Raw genomic sequence first — 24,122 nt, 5'->3', positions numbered from 1 at the left:
GTAAACACATTAAAAATGATGTATATCCTGGAAACAAACTATTGAGTATTGAAATATAAAAGTACCATTTGTAATAATAGCAGAAAGATGATATATCGGGATAAAATTGACAAAAGATGTGTAAAACTTTTGTACATACTGAAAACTACAAAACATTGATGAGTGAAATTTAAAAAGACCTAAATAAATGGAAAGATGCAGTGAAAGTTGTACTGTGCTCACAGATCAGGAGACCCATTATTACTGTTAAGATATTAGTCTTTTCCAGATTGATCCTGAGATTCAACACAGTCCCGATAAAAATCCTCTGTAGAATTCTTTTATAGTGATTGAGAATTCAATTTGAATAAAATGCAAAAGACCTAGTGTAGCCTAAACAGTTTTGAAAAAGAAGAGTAAAATGGAAGATCTTACTCTTCATGATTTCAAGACTTATTAAGATATTATAATCAAAGCAGTGTGGTAATGGTAGAAAGATAGGTATATAGCTCAATAGAACAGAATAAAGAGTTCAGAAATAGACCCACAGATATATGATCCATTAATTTTCACCAAATATACTGGGGCAATTAAATGGAGACAGGGAAATTTCTTTAACAAATGGTAGTAAAACAATCAAATAGCCAAAAGCCTAATAATAATAATAGTAATACATACACCTGTACCTCCAAACATATACAAAAATTATCCCCAAATTGATCACACTGTTATGAAAATTCAAAGTAAGCCACAGACTAGGGGAAAAGATTTGCAAGACATACCTCTAACCAAGGAATATATATCCAGAAATATTAAAAAGAAATCAATTTGAAAATGCAAAGACAAACATCCCAATTTTTAAAATGAGAAAAAAGATTTGAATAGACACTTTATCAAGAAAATATACATATATTTAATTATACCAACATGACATTGTCCTAAATGAGTTTATCACAGAAAACATTGCAGAAAGAATCCATAAATTCTTAAAATCTCAGAGAATGTAAAAACATATATTCGACATATGTTCAACATGTTGAACATTATTTTGAAATAAATTTCACAGAAGTAAATATACATTTAATCTGTTTTTATTAGATTTTATTAGATGGAAAAATTTATAGATCATTTTACATGCTGAACATATTTGATGATTAACTTATCATCTTTCCCAAAGCTTCATTATAAGTATTTTTAATACTTCCAGTTGTATGTGTATGCTATGCTGAGGATGCTATGAATCTGTTACATATTGGAAAGACAGATATTAAATAATACTTGTTTTAAAATGTACATACATTTTTAATAGAATTTATCATTCTCCACCAATAGCCATTTTCAATCATCAGATCCTTTCTCAAGGTGCCTTTAAAATTATTTTGGTATGCTGTACTACTCATCACAACAGCAATGTTTTACCAGTTATCTGGTTTGTTTATTTCCTTGCTTGACTCTTCAATTTTTTTGGTAATTCTGGGTTAATTTAGTTAAATTTTTGTGCTAATGAGGTCATGATTCAATCCCTAAATTGACCTCTTGGCTTCAAATTGTTATGTAAATTTGAATTTTTTAAATAACTATAGTGACCTTCAAATTTATCACCCAAACTATAGTTTTAAGAGTGAAAGGGACTCCTACCTGGATGGAACTCTGGGACAATAGGGATCATTAGGCAAATTGGATGTATGGACATCTTATTTATAACTCTATTTTTTTCAAAATGTGCAAGGATGGAGGAGGAGCTGGGATTTTTTTTAAAAAATTAGTAATTGGATGATATAATAAATAATATTCAGCAAACATTTATTGACCATCTACCATGGACTCTCTATACCATGCCAGGCCCTAGAGATAGGAATAATATATAGTACACGGTCTCTGTATTCAATGAGCTCAAAGTGGGTAACAAAAATATTATCAAGCACACAATGTTGACATAGACTCAAGAAGGAAACTGCTTTCTTCTTTTCCTTTCTCACATTTTTCCAATGAAGTTTTGTAATTGTGGCAATATACATATATCATAAAATTTATCATTTTAACCATTTTAAGTGTACAGTTCAGTAATGTTAAGTACAGTCACACTGTTGTGCAACCAGTCTCCAGAACTCTTTCCATTTTACAAAACTGAAACGCTACCCATTTAAACAACTTCCCATTCCCCCACCACCTAGCCCCCAGCAACCACCATTCTACTTTCTATCTCTATGAATTTGACTACTCTAGGTACCTCATATAAGTGGAATCAAGCAGCATTTGTCTTTTGGTGACTGGTTTGTATCACTAAGGATAATATCCTCAAGGTTCATCCATATGGTAGCATGTGTCAGTATTTCCCTTTTTTTTCAGTGCTGAATAATTTTCCATTGTATGTATATGCAGATGGTCCCCGACTTAAGGTGGTTTCTACTCTATGATGAGGCAAAAATGATATGTATTCAGTAGAAACCATACTTTGAATTTTGAAGTTTGATCTTTTCCCTGGCTAGCGATATGTGGTACCTTATGCTCAAAATGCTGGGCAGCACAGAGAGCTGCAGCTCTCAGTCAGCCACTCAATCATCAGGGTGAACAACTGATACACTGCAACCATTCTGTATCTATACAGCCATTCTGTTTTTCACTTTCAGCGCAGTATTCCATAAATTACTTGAGATATCCTACACTTTATTATAAAATAGTCTTTGTGTTAGATGATTTTGCCCAACCATAGGCTAATGTAAGTGTTCTGGGCACGTTTAAAATAGGCTAGCCTACGCTATGATGTTTGGTGGTTTAGGTGTGTTAAATGCATTTTCAACTTGCAATATTTTCAACTTGCAATGGGTTTATCTGCACGTGGCCCCACTGTAAGTCGAGGAAGGTCTGTATCAGATTTTGTTTATCCATTCATCCATCAATGGATTGCTTCTACCTTTCCAGACATTTTATAACTTAGTATAATCTCTTCATAAGTATTTTATAATTTTTTAATGGAAAACAGAAGTTACATGTCCTGAGAAAGCAAATAATATGATTCTCTTTAAAGGGAAGACACAAAATAAAAAGATTTTTAAAATAGGATTCATATTTTAAAAGAAAATAATTCAGTTAAATAAATCTCTTGTATCTGAAAGTCCTTAGTTTGTTCTGGTGCTGTTTTATAGATTGTTTCTCTGTACTATTAAGAAAATTGAAATCTTTGGCTCTAAGTAAAGGTCTTAGTAAGATTAAATCAGAATGCATTCTAACTTTTATCACAAATTATCTTCTGAGTTATACTTTCTCTTCCAAATAGAAGAGAGGCTATTCTATTAGACTCTCTCTATATAGTAAGGGCTCTATTATTAGAGTGTTTTACTCTGCAGCTATCTTTATCCTTCTGAAATATAACTCTCTAATCATGTATATGTGTGTAAAATGGATTTTAGCTAATTTAATTAATTGTACAAATTTGTAACTTATGGCTAGTATAGGAGTTAGTGATAATTTGTAAACTGCCCATATGGGTTAATCACTTCATGTGAAATTGAAATTACAATGAACTATATATTTTTTTCCTTTTTCCTTTTCTTTAAAAAAAATGTAAACTGAATTCTGTTTTCCCACCTACGGTGAAATCCCAGTGCAACTTCTAGTGCTTGAAATAAATAGCAATTTCCATGCCGTCTCCCTGTGTCAGACACTGCAATAAGCTTGAGTCCAATGAAAGTCGATTCATTTCCAAAAACTATAATCCAGTGTTGGCTTAACTTCAGCAGTGTGCAGATACTGGATTACCAGTGTCTCACTCATGTGTGAGGATCAGCACGTCATTTTTATTAGTAGGATAGTGGTGTTTGTCAGTAGTATAGATAATTACGTTATTAAATGAAAAGGGAAAAGAGTTACTAACTGTGGTCCTTTTTTTTAAAGTTCATATAGTAAACATATTAAGGTTGCGGAGTGGAACTTAAAACATCCAAGATTATGTACTAGAATGTTTACTTGTGCAGGTCACTTAACCTTTCTCTACCTTAGTTTCTAAATGTTCGTAATGGGAGTAATAACTATCCATCTCAGAGGGTTGATGTGAAGTCTGAAGGGTTAATACAGGTGAAATGCTGAGAACAGTGCCTGCACATGCAAGTGCTGCACAAGTGTTTCTACAGTACCTTCCTAATTCACCTCTCTGACTGCAGTTTCATCACCCTAATGCTTGTTCTCCCTATTTCTACTAGGATAATCTTTCTAAAATCCAAATATGATTGTGTCACTTCCCTAGTTAAAGTGTAATTTAGTTTTATCATTGCTTTCCAGATTAAGCTCCTCAGTATAAACATTCAAAAGCTTCATGGTCTGACCATCAGCCCAGTTGTCTCATGTCTTTTTTATTAATGCCCCTTCCTTTTCTTACTGTCCTTCTTTACTTTACTGTAAGCTGTTTATCTTTTGAGACTCACCTCAAGCATTATCTCCACCAGAAAGCCTTTCCTGACTCTTGTCCTTAGGCACAGTTTGAATTTGGTGTACCTTACATCTGTGTTTCACGAGCACAGTGCTTGTCATTATCAGGGAACTTACTGTATTGTCTGTAGCTGTCTTCTTTTATTATTTATTTCACCCTCTAGTGCAAACTTCTGTGAACAGGGATTGTGTTATAACTTTGTATCCACAGGACCTAACAAATGATTGACAAATAGCAGCTATTTAACAGGTTATTGCTGAGTTGTCAGTTAATTAATTGATGCTTGAAAAAGAGTGAATTAGGAAATCTGCTTGTATCCTGTTTTGCTTTTATGACATCTTTCATGAAAAGCATGGGATAACAAAAAGTTTACATTTAGAGTTAGACCTGGGTTCAAGTTCTCTACCATTTAGATTAAAAAAAATAGTTTAGTTAAATAAACCTACTCTAAGCCTTAGTTTCCCCATAATTATAACTTTAATTCCCAATACATAATTGTCATGTTGAATCTTCACAAAACTAGCAGCAACCTTCTGCAAAAAATATGTGCTTGATTACATGTACTCCTCCTTCATCAAAATCACACACAAAATCATACACCTTCCCTCCTACCTCTTTGGAGCAGTTTCTCAGAACTATCTGAAATGCTGTCTCCCGGGCTATAGTCCTCATTTTGCCCCAAGTAAAACTTAATGCACAACTCTCACATTGTGCATTTTTTTTCAGTTGACAAATCTCAAATGGTGTAATATAGAAATTACATTATAGAAATGTAAAATACGTTGGAGGCAGAATTAATGCTGACAGACTCTAGAGTTAGGTTACCTGGGTTCACATCTTGGACTTGCCATTTTCCAGCTCTGTGATTTTGGATATGCTGTTCTCTTTGTGTCTCCATTTTCTCCTCTGTGAAATGGAAATTACAATAGTACCTGCTTCTGGTACATATCCAAAACTCAGCACAGTTACTAACACATAAATGTTAGCTTAAAAAGTCCCCTCCAGTTATGTCTACCTTTGTCAAAATTCAACACAACTTTCAAAGCTTCACAGTACTTCCTTTACTAAGATTTCTTTGATTAAATCATTGTTTTCCTCTTAGCTCCAGAAACATGCTATATAAGTCATCCTTAAAACACCATCAGGGACATTAGCTGTGTATCTCCTTTACTGGTTTCTAATGCTCTTTAGGGTGAAGATTTTATTCCTCATAGTCTTCTATCATATCACTATCATTTCATATTACTTCGGTCATATCACATATCATGTTGTAATTCTCTACATAGGATTTAGCACTGTGTAGTCTTTTTCTTATAATATATTTAGAAATAAGTATATTGCCTTTATCCCCCAGTAAAATGTAAGCTCCATGATAGCCAGGACCTTATAATGCCTGCACATTATAGGCTCTCAGTAATTGCTGAATGGATGGACAATAAGGACTTGAATATGTATTGAATGAAAGTATTACATCTGACACTAATATTGATAGTTCTCTTAGTTAATCTATTGCTGTGTAATAAATTGCCCTAGAATTTAGTGACACAAAACAATGAAAAGTTATCACATTACAGTTTCTGTGAGTCGGGATCTGGGGGTAGCTTAGCTGGGTGTTCTGTCTTAGGGTCTCCCACAAGTCTGCAGTCACCAGGGCTGCAATTACTGCAGCCTCTCAGAGCACTTATGGGATGGCTGTTGGCAGCCCTCAGGTCCTCACTTATTGTTGACTGGACATATCAGTTCCTTGCTAGACGGGCATCTACATAAAGCAACCCACAGTATGCAACTTTTTCACACAGAGTGAACAAGGAAGAGATGAAGAGAAAGTGAGCTAGACAGAAGTCACAATATTTGTACCCTACTCTCAGAAGTGGCTTCTCATCACTTTTGCCGTATTCTTTCCTTAGAAGCAACTCCCTAAAACCAGTTCATGCTCAAGGTGAGGGAATTTCACAAGGATGGAGATGAATGCCAAGTGGCAGGGGTCACTGGGAGCACCTTAAAGGTTGCCTACCAGTAACTTACATTATGTAATTAAACACTATATAAAGGAGCTCTCTTTCTACAACAGGAAAAGCATAAAACTTAGAATGTGAAAACCTGACCTATCAGCTATCTATTGCTACGTAATAAACTACCCTGAAACTTAATGGCTGAAAACAAGAACAATCATTTATTCAGCTCATGAGTGTGTGGTTTGGGCAGGGTCTGGTGGGGAAGGCTTGTCTTTGCTTCGTGTGACACCAGCTGAGTCGGTTCAGCTTAGAACAGGAGGGTCTACTTAATGGACGCTCAGTCACGGGGCTGGCTAGGTGGTGCTGATTATTGGCTGGTAGTTTATCGGGACTAATGGCTAGAGGCCTTGGTTGCTCTCTAGATGTCTCCACATGGGCCTCTCTATATGGACTACTTGGCTTCTTCACAACATGGTATCTTGGTTCTAAAAGTGTATACCCCAAGAAAGAGGAAATGAAAGCTGTGAATTTGTTAAGACCTAGATCTGAAAACTGATAAAGCGTCACTTCTCCCTTATTCTATTGGTCGGGTTGTCAAGGGGTGGGGTGGACATAGACCTCAACTCTCAATGGGAAGAGTATCAAGTAATTTTGGGACCATGTTTTGAAGCTGCTGCAGTCTGCCCTTTGGGCACAAATTATTTGCATTTCTCCCACATGTAAAATGCAGTCATCTCCTTCCATGTTTCCCGAGATGTCTCATTCCTTTACAGCCTCAGGCCGGATGTTGTCATCAAAATCAGGTGGAAGTATGGGTGAGGCTTCTTGGGTTTGGTTCTTCAAAAACAGTTTCTCAAGCATGGTTTTCAACTAAAGACCTATGATGTGCAGAGATAAGTTATTGTCCCCTACAAACCCAATATAAAATGGTAGGACAAGTAACTGCAATAGACATTCCCACTCAAAAAATGAGGAAATGGGAGGCTCACATGTCCTTAGCAATTCTGAAATCTAAGCAAGCTTATGTTTTCAGTTCCTTTATTAGGATTCCATATTGTTCCCTGGGAATAATTATCCATGGCTCTTGGTTTTGCCCTCTGAGCTGTTGATTCTCGTCTCTTAATTATCCATACATTTCAATAAGATTTAGCCATGTTTGAAGCTGAGTGGTTTTCTCAACCTGCTTCCCACCCATAGGGATTCTGGGGTCCAAAGTTCTCTTTTAATTGTGCCCTCTTTTCCCCATTAATCCCAAACAGATGAAACTTACACCAGAACAGTATTCTAAGATTGTGAGTTTGCTTTGAATCTCATTGAGATTCACATTAGACAAAAACTATGGCCATAAATCTTGTGATAAGCCTTTTTCTCTACCTTAGGCTTCTTGTGTGTTGGCTGTGGGACAACACCCTTAAGATTCATTGAAGCCTTATTGTTTAACAGAAAGGATCTGCAAGGCATGCCCTTAAGGTCCCAAGAGTACTTTTGTCTGTCTGAGATTGTTTCCTCCCTTTCCTTTAAGTCCTCAAAGTCCCTTAGACGTCCACTATTCTCTTAGAAGCCCTTTATGTTTTCACTTACATTCTGTTGAAGGTTCTTGCAGCTTCAGCCCACCACTCAGTCTCAAATCTAGTGCCATATGTTTTAGGTTTTTGTTAAGGTAGAACCCTGCTTCTGGATACCAAAGAACTGTATCAGTTAAGTCTTGCTGTATAACAAATCCCACCAAAACTTACCAGGTTAAAACATAATAATTTTTAAAAAATCATTTTATTTTAAGCTTACAGAGCTGAAATTTGGGTAGACCTTGGTAGAGAAAGCTTGTCTCTTCCACTCCGCTCACTCATGTGGCTGGCAAGTCAGTGCTGCCTGAGAGCTGGGAGCCTCAGTTCATCTCCACATGGGCCTCTCCAAAAATTGGACTTCACAATATGTTGGATGGGTTCCAAGATCAAGAGTCACAAAAGACAGGAAATACAAGCAACCAATTTCTTAAGAAACTGGAACCACATCACTTCTGCTATATTCACAGGACACTTACTTAAGAAGAAGAGCAGACTTCAAGTCTCCACAGAATTGTCAAAGGATTTAGGGATCATGTTTTAAAGTCATCACACCTGTTTCAGTTCACAGCATAGCTCCAGCACTTAGCTACCATATTCCTAAGAAGGCTTACTTCATTCACCTAGAGTAATTGAACTAGATGTTTTCTAAGGTCTTTTTTTCACTGTAAGGTTTGTTATCTTACAATTTCCATTTTCCATACATTGTTGATATACTCTAGCCTGGAGTAGTTTCTCAGCTATGTAATCAGACAGTGTTTTGGGTTAAGAAATTGATGCTCTCTCCTTATTATTCCACTGGAGAAAAATAAATATTAAGTTTGAATGATAGTTACATAATATTTGAAAAATCCAGAAAACTCTCACAGAAAAGGAATATTATAATGAATTTATTAATGGAGAATGTCAGTTAAAAGAAGGTCAGATATTAAAAAGGTAACTTTTTTAGAAAGGTTTTATTTATTTCTTTAATTTAGAGTATTTTCTGTTTTATTCTCTTTTTGTCATATATCTGGTGTGGTTTGGGAGATAAAATTTCTGTAATTCTGTAGGGACACAAGACTAGTTGTTTTTTGTCTTTACTACTTATAAAATGAATTTGTGAAATTTAATTTGATTTCATTACATATCATTTCAAGAAAACATGGTTTGCTACTTTCTATATACTGGTTTATGTTCATTTGTTTATTCTTTCAAGAATTTTTACTTAAAAATATTTTCTTTTAGAGAAACAGGTCAATTCATTCTGACTCTATTTATCATTCAATTTTAATGAGATAAGATCAAAGAAAAGACATATCTTTTTAAAAAGTTTTTTTATTAATTTTTTTATGGAGTATGGTTGCTTTACAATGTTGTGTTCGCCTCCACTGCACAACAAAATGAATCAGCCATACACACATACAGATATCCCCTCCCTTTTGGACTTCCTTCCCATTTAGTTTACCACAGTGCATTAGGTAGAGTTCCCTGTGCTATACAGTATGCTCCCATCAGTTGTCTATTTTATACATACACTGGGATTGACACATATACATTATTGATATTATGTATAAAATAGAAAAAAGACATATCTTAATGAAATGAATTCATGATACACATAATGTGAATTATGCCAAAATAGTTTCCCCATCACACTAATGTTAAAAGATCTTTTATATGTAATATTGTATATGTAAACTTAATTTTGATCCTTTTAAAATTGCAGTGTCCTCTCACATGGCAAAGCAAGTGGGAAGGTCCAGAAGATCCTTTACAATACCTTAGAGGTCTTGTAGCTCGTGCCCTTGCAATACAGGTAAGATGAAATTATTTAGTAATTGTATGACTGTATGACGATTGTACTACAAACTCTCATATTGTTAACCATTCTGCTAGCAACTAGTGAAAATATTATGATTTTGTTCATAGAGCACCGTATATTCCTTTCTTATTCTGTCATCTGTGATTTTACCTAGCACTCTTTAAAAAAAGACAAAACAAAAAGACTGTGTTCTCTCTGTGTAGTGTGGCTTTTCATAATTTTTGAGAATTTAGAGAAAAATCTACAATTTTAATATAGATGGATCATATAGATGGTAACTGAAACTTATTCATAACTGTGACTAATTTGCTTTAGGGTATGTCTCCCCTACAGGGAGCTGCTTTTTTCTGTTTTGTTTTTTTCCAAATTGATCAAGTTTTTTCAGAGTGGCCCAGTCAGGTAAATGAAGGAAAATTGAACAGAATAAGGAACGATATAGACGGAGAAAGACAAGGTGATTATTTTTTTTTAAGGAATAGCAAATGTTATAGGTCAGTTGGTGCACGCAATGTACCACTTTTCCTGTATGGTTTTGCACTGTCTTACTGCCTTCTTCCTCTGCTTGTTACACTGCTTTCACAAATAACATTCTTTGTCCTATCAGCTTATTAGGAGTAACTTGATCAGTGTCCTTCTAGATACAGCAATCCTCATTCATTTTTTTTTTTTTTAGTAGTGCACATACCTGTCCACATCTTTAATTTTTCCCTTAGCAGAACACCCTGCTTTTTACCTTACAGAGAAAATTCAAGCTATGAAATATGACCACTTGAAAATGCCTACCCTTCCCTCCCACCTACAAATTTGTCTAAACCCACCCTCATCATCTTTGTTCTAATACAAAAGTAGTTGACCTTCTGCTGTTGAAGCCTCATCCGTAGAGCTGTATACTTGATTTCATCTCCTCTCATCTCTTTAGACACTTCCTCTAGGGGGGCCTTGCCTTGTGTAATTTCATCTTTTCCTCTCCTCTTACTCTATGCTGCCAGTCTGCCAATGGTATTCCTTTGAAGGGGCCAGAACTCATCTGAATGTTTATTTGGCTTCCAGTATAATCAACCTCTCAGTTGTAGGATTATTGAAGAAGAAACTACTGGATCTGAAAATGAGTTTAAAATTAGCAGGTAGAGAAGAACAAGGCAGAGACTCGGGTTTACCCATCTTCCTATCTACTGTGTATATGTCCAGATATAATCTATCAGTAAATGCCAGAAAAATGGAGGGAAGGAAGGATAGAGAAGTCAGAAGAGGAAGGACAAATAGTCCATCGGTGCTCTTAGAAAAATACAGAAATGCTCTGAAGTCCTTGGTATGTTATAATTGCATGGCTGTGATAATTTATCACTTAATGTATGTATCAGTATTATTTGCATTAGATTATTTTATAAAGGGCAGAAACTTTATTTGCTGCCAATGGGTAGCTTTTATTACACTATACGTGTAAGTATGCTTAATAATTATGCTTTGTGCATATAATAAATATATTATTGATACTGAAATTAATATCATTTAAAGCAGTTTTACATAAATTATTACAATTTTCTGGCATGATTATTCATACTGAGTATATTGTATACTGATCATCAAAACTGAAAACTTTTTCACTGTGTGATTTTCTAAAAAGCTTTATAGGCATTTAGCCTTAATTATAATGATAAAATATCCTTTTAACCTTCAGGATAATTTTCAGGCTTGACCATAGTTTATCTTATCTTTCTACCTAGGGAATATGCAATAATTCATCATTTATGTCACCACTTAAGGATATATTTTTATTGTTTTCCTGCCTTAATATTTTTTTTTCAGTTATGAATGTACAGATATCTGCTTCCCTAAGATAACCTTTAGTGTTTGGCATTCACTTTCCATCTAGTCAAGGGTCTGCCAGGTCCTTTGATTTCATACATGCCTTTTATGTTTCACAGATAAGTAACCAGAGCAACTTACAAAGTTTAGAGGAACAGCGTGGCTACTTAGGTGGGGAAGAAAGGGCTGAGAATATTGGGAGGGCAGGGAGAATTAGAAGTACTATTTTCAGAGATCTGAGAAAATGGCAGCTTTTGGTTATTTATGAAAGTGTAATGATCAGACTGATTCCAAATAGGTACACAGCAGGTTGAGCCCAGTTCCAGCCATGGTTTAAAATCCCAGAGCCTTTCATTTAGGGCATAACATATAGGAAACAGAACAAGCTACTGAGAGTATTACACATAGTGCCTGATCAATACAGGGGTTTTGTGCAAATAAGGTGAGAGTGACTGGGTCAAGATGGCATTCATTTATTTAGTCAGTCAAACATATTATAAGCAACAACTTTATGCTAAGCTCTGAGTGAAGTACTGGAGATAAAATGATTAGTCAATTGATACAGTTTCTGCCTCACAGAATTTAAATTTCTTACATTCATTCATTTAGCAATTAAAAATTCTATCTTGGTGCCATGCACTGTGCTGAGGTTGCTGAATATAGAATGGTAAACAAAATAGATATACATTGTGTCCCAAGGAACTGTCCTTACAATTTATCAGAAAAAATAGACAACCGAATAAACAGCAACAGTGAGAGTGACAAAGGAAGTCTAGTACTATGGGAGCAAATAGCAAGAGTACCTAACCTACATGGGAACAGGGAAGTGATGCTTAAGCTGAAAGCTTAGTAGGAATAGACCAAGCGAGGACAAGAGGAAAGACTGTGCCAGACAAGAGGAAGGTCAGAGTCAAGAGTAAGCCATGCACTTTTAATAACTAAAAGCGGAGCATAGAGCGCAAGGAGGGGTGTTCAGAGATTAGGCTGGTGGAGCAGGAAAGGCCATGTTATGATAATGTATTAAGGGATTATATTTGATCATAAGGGCAAAAGGGAACACTGTGGGATATTAAGGAGAGAAATCAGATTATGATTATATTTGATCATAAGGGCAAAAGGGAACACTGTGGGATATTAAGGAGAGAAATCAGATTATGTTTTAGAGGATCATTTTTCAATATGGAGAGAGTCTTACTCTACTGGGTGACATGGGTTTGAGACTGTCCTCTCAATGCTGGTGATTTAGAGAGAGCCAGAGAACCCTTAGGTACCCAAGCAGTCTCAGCCAAAGAGAGTCTTGCAGTCATTTATCCTATGGTCTCTAAGATCCTTTAGGGCAAGGACTTTTGAAAAAATAATAATTCCACTGTATTTCTAATACGTAGCATACTGCCTTCTGAATAAATGAATGAACAAATGAATGGACTAGATATATAAATATAATATAATATATATAACATATTATTTCCTATTGAGACCCTAGAATTATTTTCCTGACTTCGAGTTTTTCTGCTCTTTCTTCAGAAATAACATCTTCTGAGAGTTTCTTTGGTTCCTGATTTCCAGTTTGTTTCCCCTTTGGCCTGCCGAATAGCCTCTACAGAAGTTCTCCCTAGTATAGTCTGATTTTTCTGTGTTGATCATTTTAAATTCCAGCATGTTCTCTACCCAGTTCATAAATCTGTGGGGTCAGCATTTGCCTTTTTCCCTCTGTCTTCATATTTTCAACTTCTCACAGTTGGATCCCTTGACTCTACGCCTGCAATTTCTGTTCCAACCTAGCTCATGAGTTGATTCTGTTTAAGGATATAAGACCTTCATATCGAGTACCCAGTTAGGCTTGGGTGTGCTAAACAGACCCAGTATTCTGCACATGTTTAATGGGCTCCTGAATGTCTCATTTTACTTCTACTGCTAACCAAACTTGGGGTGCCATGTGTCATTGGCAAGCTTTCATGCCCATTTTTTAGGACTGAGCTTCTCAGTAAGTTCTTTCTTTCATTTTAAAATTTATAGTGACTTCTTGAACTCTACACAATTTTTTTGGCCTAACTCGAGCCAGTGGCTGGTACACTCATATACTACCAAATCCTGCCACCCATCATTCTTATGATGGAATCTTGTTTATATCAACTGTTAAGGTCCTTGAAATCTGGGGTGATTTAAGCAATAAAAAGAATTAGTTATTATTGTTGTTATTATTATTAATAAATGCCATTCAGCATGACATATAAACTATCCTTAGAGTTTATCAGGAAAGACAACAAATAAGCCACAACAATCAAAATGATAAAGGAAGTGCAGTACTCTAGGAATAAATAGCAGAAGTACTACAACCTAGAAGCACTTAATGCTATCTCCATTCCTGTAATGGCCTGAATTAAGTCTGAATTAGGCCTCATTTGGGCACTGTGTAGTAGACTATACCAAAGTACCTTTTCTATCAGCAGACGCTAATGTTATGTTGCTTCCTTCCATCCCCTCCCACTGTGGAACGCTGGGAAGCATATTTTTCCCTAGTATAGGCATCAGCCCCTTCACTCTTATGTTTTTCTGAGATTCTTTTTAGGTGCTGCTTCCTATTTTTTGTTCAAATATTCAGGCACACAGTTTCTCGCATGTCTGCAAAGATGCTTGTTGTTAGCCACATAGATTGCTTTAACTTTTTCACTTTGCATTTTACTTCTATGGCCCACTTCAAGAAAACTAATTCTTCACTGAAAAAAAAATATCTGTGAGCCTCTAGCTCTTATTTCTTCCCCTTTAACCCTAATTATCACTAATACATCAGACTGGCATTTCTAGATCTAGAAATGTGGCTCGTTACACCCTTTTTGGGTTCATCTAAATAGCTCTTCTTACTTCCCTAGCAGTAAAATGTACTAGTGACCTATATTTGAGCTTCAGATCACTTTCTTTTCTTTCAGTGCACCACTTCAAACATATACTCAAACTTTTTGAATGATCAAATGAAGGATAGAAAGAAAAATGAATATTTATAAGAACTGAGCATATTTTGGATCTCAGGCATACATGTGCTTTAGACACAATCTAGTAATATTTATAATATATGAGGTACATATTTTTATTTCCATTTTTAAAGATGCGAAAAGTAAAACCCCATATTCAAGAATAGTTTACAAAATGTGTATGATAAATGATAGAACTCACACTCAAATTCCCTTTCTATAATAATATCTCAGAGTTTTTGATATCTATCAGCAACATTTTTAAAAGATGTTTCTACCCCTTGAAACTTTTTTATAAGTTGGCCTCAAGGTCACCACACACTTCTGTTTTTTTATCTGTCTATTTCTCTGGCTTTTCTATTCCCTCATCTCTAATTGGATTCCCTAGAGCACAGTCCTCTGTCCTTTTCTATCTGTACTCCACCCATAGTGATCTCATGCCTATGAATCCCATCTAAACTTTTATTATTCTCAGATTTATAGCTCCAGCCCAGTATTCTCCCCTAACTCTGGTGTATACTCAGTATTTTCACTTGGATGTTTAATAAACATCTCAAACTTAACATATTCAAAACTGAACTCCTGCCCTTTACTGAAAAACTTGTGCTACCCGCAGTCTTTCCCGTAAAAGTAAATGACATCTCCACCTTTCTTGAGGCATAGGCACAAGGTCTTGGAATCATTGTTAACTCTTCTCTCATATACTGCATCCATTCAATCAGAAAAATTACCTTGGTTGTATGTTCAAAATATATTCTGAGACACCTCTCACCACTTTCACTGCTACTACCTTGATTGAAGTCATTATTGGTGCAGCTGCCACCTGACTAGTCCTGCTTCCACCCTGGTCTCCTTTCTGGTCAGTTCTCAACCCAGCAGTCTAAATATTCTGGTTAAAGCATCAGATTATATCACTCCTCTCTTGGAAATTTCCCCACGGTTTCTCGTCTCATCCAGAGTAACAAAATCCTTATAGCAACCTACAAGATCTGGCCCGTTTACCTCTCTGATTTCCTCTCCTACTTTTTGCTTCCTAATTTATTCTGTTCCAGCCATACTGGTCTCCTTGCTTTTCAATGAACAGCCTGGCACACTCCCTCAAAGGGACTTTATTCTTCCTGTTTCCTCTACCTGGAATGCTCTCCCTCAGATATCTGCAAGGAAGTTTCTTTTTTCCTTGTTTCTTCTTTTTTTTTTTTTCAAGGAAAGAAGTTTCTTTATCCCTTCAGGACCATCCTATTTCAGATTGTAACCCTCCTCTTCCTTGATACTTTACATCCTGTTTCCCTTTTAAATTTTTTTCCATAGCCTATATCTCCACCTAATAGTGTATATATTTTACTTGTTTGTTTGTTTGTTTTCTCTGTATTCCTCCACTAAAATGGAAGCTTGATAAGGGCAGAGATTTTTGTCTGTTTACTGCTCTATCCAAGCATGTAGAACAGTGGCTTACACAAGTAGGTTTTTCAATAAATATCTGTTGAATAAATGAATGATTCAGTCAATCTTAGGGTTATTCTCAAGCAAACTGACATAAATCTCTTTCATGCTTCCCAATCATCATGATTCATACACCTGCTGAGATGTATTTTTGTAGTACCCATGAGATATTTCTGAGATTTTAGCTTCTATTTAAATCTACCCAATGAACACTATTGTTCAACTTTATACTCTGTTCCACCATCTAACATTTGAAGGCTTGTTTAATTTTCTCTTAAGATCTTGAACTTTAAAAGTAATTTTATTAAAATTACATTGTTTACTTTTCTTTCATTTTCTGAGGTGTCTTAATCAATTTTGCAAGGTTCTGCAATACTTTGCATTCCTGAGAAGGGAATCTCTTTTTTTCCCCTAACTCAGTAACTTTCACAGTCATTACTGCAATGTTTTACACATACTGGGTACTCCGTAAAAATATTCATAGGAAAACTTACATAAACAAAATTGAAAAAATAGTCTGTATGTGGTCAAAAACCTCCAGCATCCCTATTTTCATGTACTATACTCAGCTAGAAGAGCTACCTTACGGGTATTTTTTATTCATATTCTTTAATTTATTCATCATTTGGTGAATGTTTATTGAATTTTTATTATGTGCCATTCATTGCTCTGCCAATAAGAATCTCTACATTTAGTGGAGATATATAATAAATAAATACATTAAATTAGAATTGCATAGAAAAATACATCTTTGCCAAAATCCTGAGATTTAAGATTAACATACAGTCAAACTTTAAATTGGATTATCACCATTATAGAATGAACTTAGGGTATAGTATATCTGAAATTTTATCCAATAAAATATAGCTATTACTATAGCAGTAGAATTACAGAATTTTAGGCGTCAGATTTTGTACAGAGACAATAATTTCTCAATACTGTCAGCTGATTACTTCTGCCTGTAGTCAACTCTCTTGCACATTTGGAATACTAAACAGTAGTCTATGATGATTGGCAGTTTTATAGAAGCAATCCTATAAACCATGCTATTTGTACTGCTTGCAGAAGATAAATCTTGGGTCTAGAAATGTGACAGTATAGCAACATAATTGGCTTTCAAGATAACAAAATCTTCTCTGAATTTTTATGTGCATCTCAGCGTTTATCACATGCATACCAATTTCAGCAGCTACCTGGAGTATCACAATAAGGGGATCTTTACAGCAGAAAACATGCAGAGAATTTAAACTCTTAAGACAAGTTTGGTTTTTTGAAGAACTGGCAGGTTCTAACAAACAAATTGCTTTCCCTGAAAGTAACCGGTGATTGTTAGTAACATTTGCTATGTTGGTACCCTTATTTTCAAAACACTGTTTCAAGGCTTTCCTTGCTTTATACAGCCATTTTTACCACTTAAAGTATTCTATTACATCTGGTATGAACATAGTTTATTAGTATAAAACAAGACAATTGAAAAATGTCTTTTATGTCATGTAGTTTTATCTTTGGTTAAAGAAGAAGAAGGAAAGTAGTTGACAATTTTTCTGCTATAGTCAATAAGTCTATCCTATCAAATACTGTTATTATTTCTGAAAACCCAATGGAAAGTTATGAACAAAACATGTGTACCTTTGATTCCTAAATCAGTCATAGTCCTCACCATCATTGTCAATGATAAGTGCATGCTGATTTTCCATTCTATAATGTATCTTCTGTCAGGTTCACTTTGTTGTTAGCTATATGCAGCTGGAAAACTCTTCACAAGCAAGAAAAGCGGCGATTGGTTTCATTGTTAATTTACACATTGTCACACTTTAAAAGGACTTTAAGATATATACGCTTATCTATTGCACATAATATTAAAGTAGAATATTTAATATTACTACCAATAATATTAACTTGTTTGTGAATAGTAAAAATAGTTTAGGAAAATATATTTCAGTAACATGTTTTCTAGGAAGAACCTTGAACATAAGGTCTATAGCTTAAAGAAATCTCAAAACTCCTCATACTTCATGTCCTGAAAATGATTGTTAATCTATATTAATGATTTTGTCAGGCTTTTTTTTAACCGCCACAAATTCGAAACCTCAATGAAAAATTGTTCCTAAATAAATATTCCTTTTAATGTCTATTGTTTTGAAATTGTAAAAGTGAGAAAATAAATATTTGATGTATCTAATTTTTCTTTATTTCTTTCTTTTCTGTATTTTAAAAAATTGTTTATGCCTAGATTGAAGATGATTTATATTGGAGTTTTTTGTAAATGATATTAGGGCCTTGTTTCTCCTTGAGAAAATTCAAGATGGCAAAGCTAATATTTCATTGTTACTTCATTCTCACAAGATAGAAAGTATTCCCAACTAGAACTTGAAGGACTCATGTTAAATAAAACTAAGTAACCTACAATTAAATTTTGTTCTTAATAATAATTTTATTTAGTGTTGCAAATGCAAGTATGTCAAACAATTTTACAAAGGTCTGAATTTCAAGATAACCAAATATGTATATTATTCTTCATACTAGTTAAATTTTTATTAATATTTCTTGACTAAAATGCTTCCAACATTTTTCCTTACACTTGTCTAGCTATTGTAGTCTCTCAATATTTGTAATAATTATCAATTTCTCTATTTATTGAACTCTAGAGTTCTTAATTTTCTTATATAAAATTAACAGTTTTCACGATTATTTTTAAAACTTTACTCTTGCAATAATAAACTCTCATTTATAGTTTAGAGCAAGAGAATTTCATCCTATAGAGCACATAGGGAGTTATTTTCACTCCAAGTGGCATGTAAAATGCCCATTTATATGTGATAGTAAATAATCTAATATTTTAAATAAATCTAAATGTCATACCTTGTTGGCATTTGCAACATTGTTACACTTATTAGATAGGGTAGTAACATCTGTGCTTATACACATATTTATATTATTCATTTCTGGGAATGTCAGGACATTTTTAAAGTAAGCATCTATTTATTGGGCCTGCCAGAAGGTGAAGGCAAATAGTAGATCTTGATGAAATATTGAAGCTGAACTGAACTTTATATCTAATAAATATCAGTATGCTGTAGAGAAAATTGATGTAGATTAAAGGAATTAGAAAGTTAATGGGTTGAAAAGGGTGACACTTCAGCATGAGTGGTCCGGTAAGGCCACTTAGGAGGTGATATTTAAACAGAGACTTGAATGAAGTAAGAAAGCAAATCATGAACATATCTGAGGGAAAAACAGATGTAGGCAGGGAACAGGCTAACTAGTTAAGAGGTTATTGCAGTAATCCAAGTGATAATATGGTGGTGTTATGGATTAGGGTGGTGGATGTGGAAATGAAGAAGTGCTAAGATTTTTATATCAGACCTGTGAATTTGGCTGTGGGACATGGGAGAGATATAAAAAATAATTTCAAGGTTTTGGCCTGAGCAATCAATTGAATTTCTCACTGAGCTGAAGGATTCTGGTGATAAAGAAGATTTCCTAGAGAAGAGGAAGGTGGTCTTGCAAATTTAGAATTCTGATTTGAACATGTTTAGATAACTGTTAAACATCATGGTGGAAATGTCAGAAAAGTAAGTGACAGGAAACAGGTAGGAAGGAGTAGCAGATACAATATTGGGAATCATAAGCATACTGGTCTTTAAAACTATAGGATTGACCAAGTAATGGTCCTGAGTACACCCCAATATTGGGAATTCCAGGAAAGGAGGAGGAGTCAATGATGGACACCAAGAAGTTATAGTCAGGAAGACAGAAGAAAGACTGGGAGACTGTAGTGATTGAGAAGCCAAGAGAAGAAAGTGTTTTAAGAAGGTCAAAGTGTTTTAAAAAGGTCAAATACTATAGATGAAATTAGACAATGTTTTTTTGTTATGAAGTGGCACAGATAAATATCAATAGGATAATAGCTGGTGAGAAGAAGGACCAAGAGAGGGTATTTTTTGGTTTGGTTTGGTTTTTAGTGGGAACTATTTCACCATATCTGTATCCAATCTTTATCTTTCAAGTTTGCAAAGTTTTTAAATGTGTGTTCGTGTATCTCCCTCCTCCTAGAACTGGGTAGAGAGAGCTGAAAACCAGACTCTTCTCTCCGATACACTTGACCTATCAGAACTCTTCCACCCAGACACATTTCTCAATGCGCTTCGCCAGGAAACTGCAAGGTAAATAGAATGAAATACTTATTTGTCTGAGAGTGTAATTATACTTTGATTTGTTCACTTCTGATCACATTCCCTTGATTGTCAAGAAATAAATTTATTGTTGAATCCAGATAGTTGTATTATTTCTTAATACTTGACGTTTAATAACAGTAAACTTCTAGTTTAGAGAACACTGCTTTCAATTATGATGTGTTTTATATTAGAATTGAAAAAGGCAAAACAATTTTTAAAATTTTGGTCATTTATTTATCTAGACCTATTGTGTCCAATATGGTAGGCAGAAGTCAAATGATGCTATTTAAATTTAAATGATTTATTCCTGATATTAGTGGATATGGTTTCAGTTTTTCACCATTCAGAATGATGTTGGCTGAGGGTTTGTCATATGTGGCCTGTATTATGTTGAGGTAAGTTCCCTCTGTGCCTACTTTCTGGAGAGACTTTATCATAAATGGGTGTTGAATTTTGTCGAAAGCTTTTTCTGCATCTGTTGAGATGATCGTATGTTTTTTCTCCTTCAATTTGTTAATATGGTGTATCACATTGATTGATTTGCGTATATTGAAGAATCCTTGCATTCCTGGGATAAACCCCACTTGATCATGGTGTATGATCCTTTTAATGTGCTGCTGGATTCTGTTTGCTAGTATTTTGTTGAGGATTTTTGCATCTATGTTCATCAGTGATATTGGCCTGTAGTTGTCTTTTTTTGTGACATCTGTCTGGTTTTGGTATCAGGGCCTCATAGAATGAGATTAGGAGTGTTCCTCTCTTTGCTATATTTTGGAAGAGTTTGAGAAGGATAGTATTCACCTGTAAAGCCATCTGGTCCTGGTCTTTTCTTTGTTGGAAAATTAATCACAGTTTGTTGGAAGATTTTTAACACAGTTTCAATTTCAGTGCTTGTGATTGGTCCATTTATATTTTCTATTTCTTCCTGGTTCAGTCTCAGAAGGTTGTGCTTTTCAAAGAATTTGTCCATTTCTTCCAGTTGTCCATTTTACTAGTATATAATTGCTTGTAATAATCTCTCACGATCCTTTGTATTTCTGCAGTGTCAGTTGTTACTTCTTTTTCATTTCTAATTCTATTGATTTGAGTCTTCTCCCTTTTTTTCTTGAAGAGTCTGGCTAATGGTTTATCAATTTTATTTATCTTCGTAAAGAACCAGCTTTTAGTTTTATTGATCTTTGCTATCGTTTCCTTCACTGTTTACGGATGATGTGATACTTACTATACATAGAGAATCCTAAAGATGCTACCAGAAAACTACTACAGCTAATCAATGAACTTGGTAAAGTAGCAGGAAACAAAATTAATGCACAGGAATCTGTTGCATTCCTATACACTAATGATGAAAAATCTGAAAGAGAAATTAAGGAAAAACTCCCATTTACCACTGCAACAAAAAGAATAAAATACCTAGGAATAAACCTACCTAAGGAGACAAAAGACCTGTATGCAGAAAACTATAAGACACTGATGAAAGAAATTAAAGATGATACAAACAGATGGAGAGCTATACCATATACTTGGATTGGAAGAATCAACATTGTGAAAATGACTATACTACCCAAAGCAATCTACAGATTCAATGCAATCCCTATCAACCTACCACTGGCACTTTTCACAGAACTAGAACAAAAAAATTCACAATTAGTATGGAAACATAAAAGACCCTGAATAGCCAAAGCAATCTTGAGAAAGAAAAACAGAGCTGGAGGAATCAGGCTCCCTGACCTCAGACTATACTACAAAAGCTACAGTAATCAAGACAGTATGGTACTGGCAAAAAAACAGACATGTAGATCAATGGAACAGATAGAAAGCCCAGAGATAAACCCACTCATGTGGTCACCTTATCTTTGATAAAGGAGGCAAGAATATACGATGGAGCAATGACACTCTCTTCAATAAGTGGTGCTGGGAAAACTGGACAGCCACATGTGAAAAATGAAATTAGAACACTCCCTAACACCATACACAAAAATAAACTCAGATGGATTAAAGACTTAAATGTAAGGCCAGACACGATAAGACTCTTAGAGGAAAACATAGGCAGAGCACTCTATGACATAAATCACAGCAAGATCCTTTTTGACCCACCTCCTAGAGAAGTGGAAATAAAAACAAAAATAAACAAATGGGACCTAATGAAACTTCAAAGCTTTTGCACAGTAGAGGAAACCATAAACAAGACGAAAAGCCAACCCTCAAAATGAGAGAAACTATTTGCAAACATAGCAACTAACAAAGGATTAATCTCCAAATATACAACTCATGCAGCTCAATATCAAAAGAAAAACCCAATCCAAAAATGGGCAGAAGACCTAAATAGACATTTCTCCAGAGAAGATATACAGATTGCCAACAGACACGTGTAAGGATGCTCAACATCACTAATCATTAGGGAAATGCAAATCAAAACTAAAGTGAGGTATTGCCTCACAGCAGTCAGAATGGCCATCATCAAAAATCTACAAACAATAAATGCTGGAGAGGGTGTAGAGAAAAGGGAACTCTCTTGCACTGTTGATGGGAATGTAAATTGATGCAGCCACTATGGAGAACCATATGGAGGTTCCTTGAAAACTAAAAATAGAACTACCATACAACCCAGCAATCCCACTACTGGGCATATACCCTGAGGAAACCATAATTCAAAAAGAGTCATGTACCACACTGTTCATTGCAGCTGTATTTACAATAGCCAGAACATGGAAGCAACCTAAGTGTCCATTGACAGATGAATGGATAAAGAAGATGTGGCACATATTACAATGGAATATTACTCAGCCATAAAAAAAAACGAAATTGAGTTGTTTGTAGTAAGGTGGATGGACCTAGAGACTGTCATACAGAATGAAGTAAGTCAGAAAGAGAAAAACAAATACCATATGCTAAGGCGTATATATGGAATCTAAAAAAAATAGTTCTGAAGAACCTAGGGGCACAACTAAAATAAAGTCACAGACATAGAGAATGGACTTTAGGACACAGGGATGGGGAAGGGTAAGCTGGGATGAAGTGAAAGAGTGGCATGGACATATATACACTACCAAATTTAAAATAGCTAGTGGGAAGCAGCCTCAAAGCACAGGGAGATCAGCTCCCTGCTTTGTGACCACCTAGAGGGGTGGGATAAGGGAGGGTGAGAGGGAGACGCAAGAGGTAGGGGATATGGGGATATATGTATACATATAGCTGATTCACTTTGTTATACAGCAGCAACTAACACAACATTGTAATGCAATTGTACTCCAATGAAGATGTAAAAAAGAAATTAAATGATTTAAAGTTAAAATGGATTAAGGAGACTAGATGGTTGCATAAGAGGATGTGACCCTCATCTTCTCCCCTGAACAAATCCGAAATACATCTACAGGAGGAGCATTTCTCAGTGAAAACTAACTGGAACTGGTAGAAGGACTCCTTTAAAACCGAGGCTGTAAGAAAAATACACATGTAATCAGGTAGGAAGGGAAGAAAAGCAATCAAATCAGGACCTGTGCCCCAGAGAGGGGACTCAGAGGAAAAGGGTGATTATATGGGCAGACCCTAGCCCTGGGGAGTGAGTGGGTCAAGCCACAGACTAGGCATCCCAGTCCTGGGGTCCTACATGGAGGAAATAAGCCCCCTCACTGGTTGGAGGAACACTGTGACAAATAGAAGGGCTGGGAGAATCCTGGGCTCCATTCAAGAGGAGTGTGTGTGCACTGGCTAGCCTCTGGGGCAAGGTGGAGAGAGGTCTGCTCTAGTGGCTGCTGAGTTTCCCGTGACTGCCTCATCATACACCCCAGACTGAGCTAAGCAAAAGCTCTGGCCCCTCTTAGTCCATGCCACAGTATGGCACTGGATCTGGGGTGGCCAGGACCAGGGAAAAGACTTGACTTTGGAATGCAGAGGTGATTTAGTCCCAGGGTGGACCCTGGGTGGGCTGTGGTGGCCATTGTTGGCACTTACTCAAGTGGTGCCCTAGAAGCAGTCCAGAGGGCAGCCGCTGTACACCACAGCT

The 24,122-nt window shown here is 35.5% G+C and overlaps 1 protein-coding gene across 1 annotated transcript in view; it reads left to right on the top strand.

Annotated features, from left to right (window-relative positions):
• DYNC2H1 (dynein cytoplasmic 2 heavy chain 1) overlaps positions 1 to 24,122 on the top strand; it is a 366,248-nt gene that overhangs the window by 315,333 nt on the left and 26,793 nt on the right. Inside the window, exons 85-86 of the mRNA XM_060018033.1 lie at positions 9,631 to 9,720; positions 19,998 to 20,107. Of these exons, the coding sequence (XP_059874016.1) occupies positions 9,631 to 9,720; positions 19,998 to 20,107 (200 nt within the window). The remainder of the gene's footprint in view (positions 1 to 9,630; positions 9,721 to 19,997; positions 20,108 to 24,122) is intronic.

Source organism: Delphinus delphis, chromosome 8, assembly GCF_949987515.2.
Source record: "Delphinus delphis chromosome 8, mDelDel1.2, whole genome shotgun sequence".
NCBI classification, from domain to species: domain Eukaryota; kingdom Metazoa; phylum Chordata; class Mammalia; order Artiodactyla; family Delphinidae; genus Delphinus; species Delphinus delphis.
Note: the sequence above shows the minus strand (reverse complement) of the source record. Positions and strands in the feature narration are given on the sequence as shown.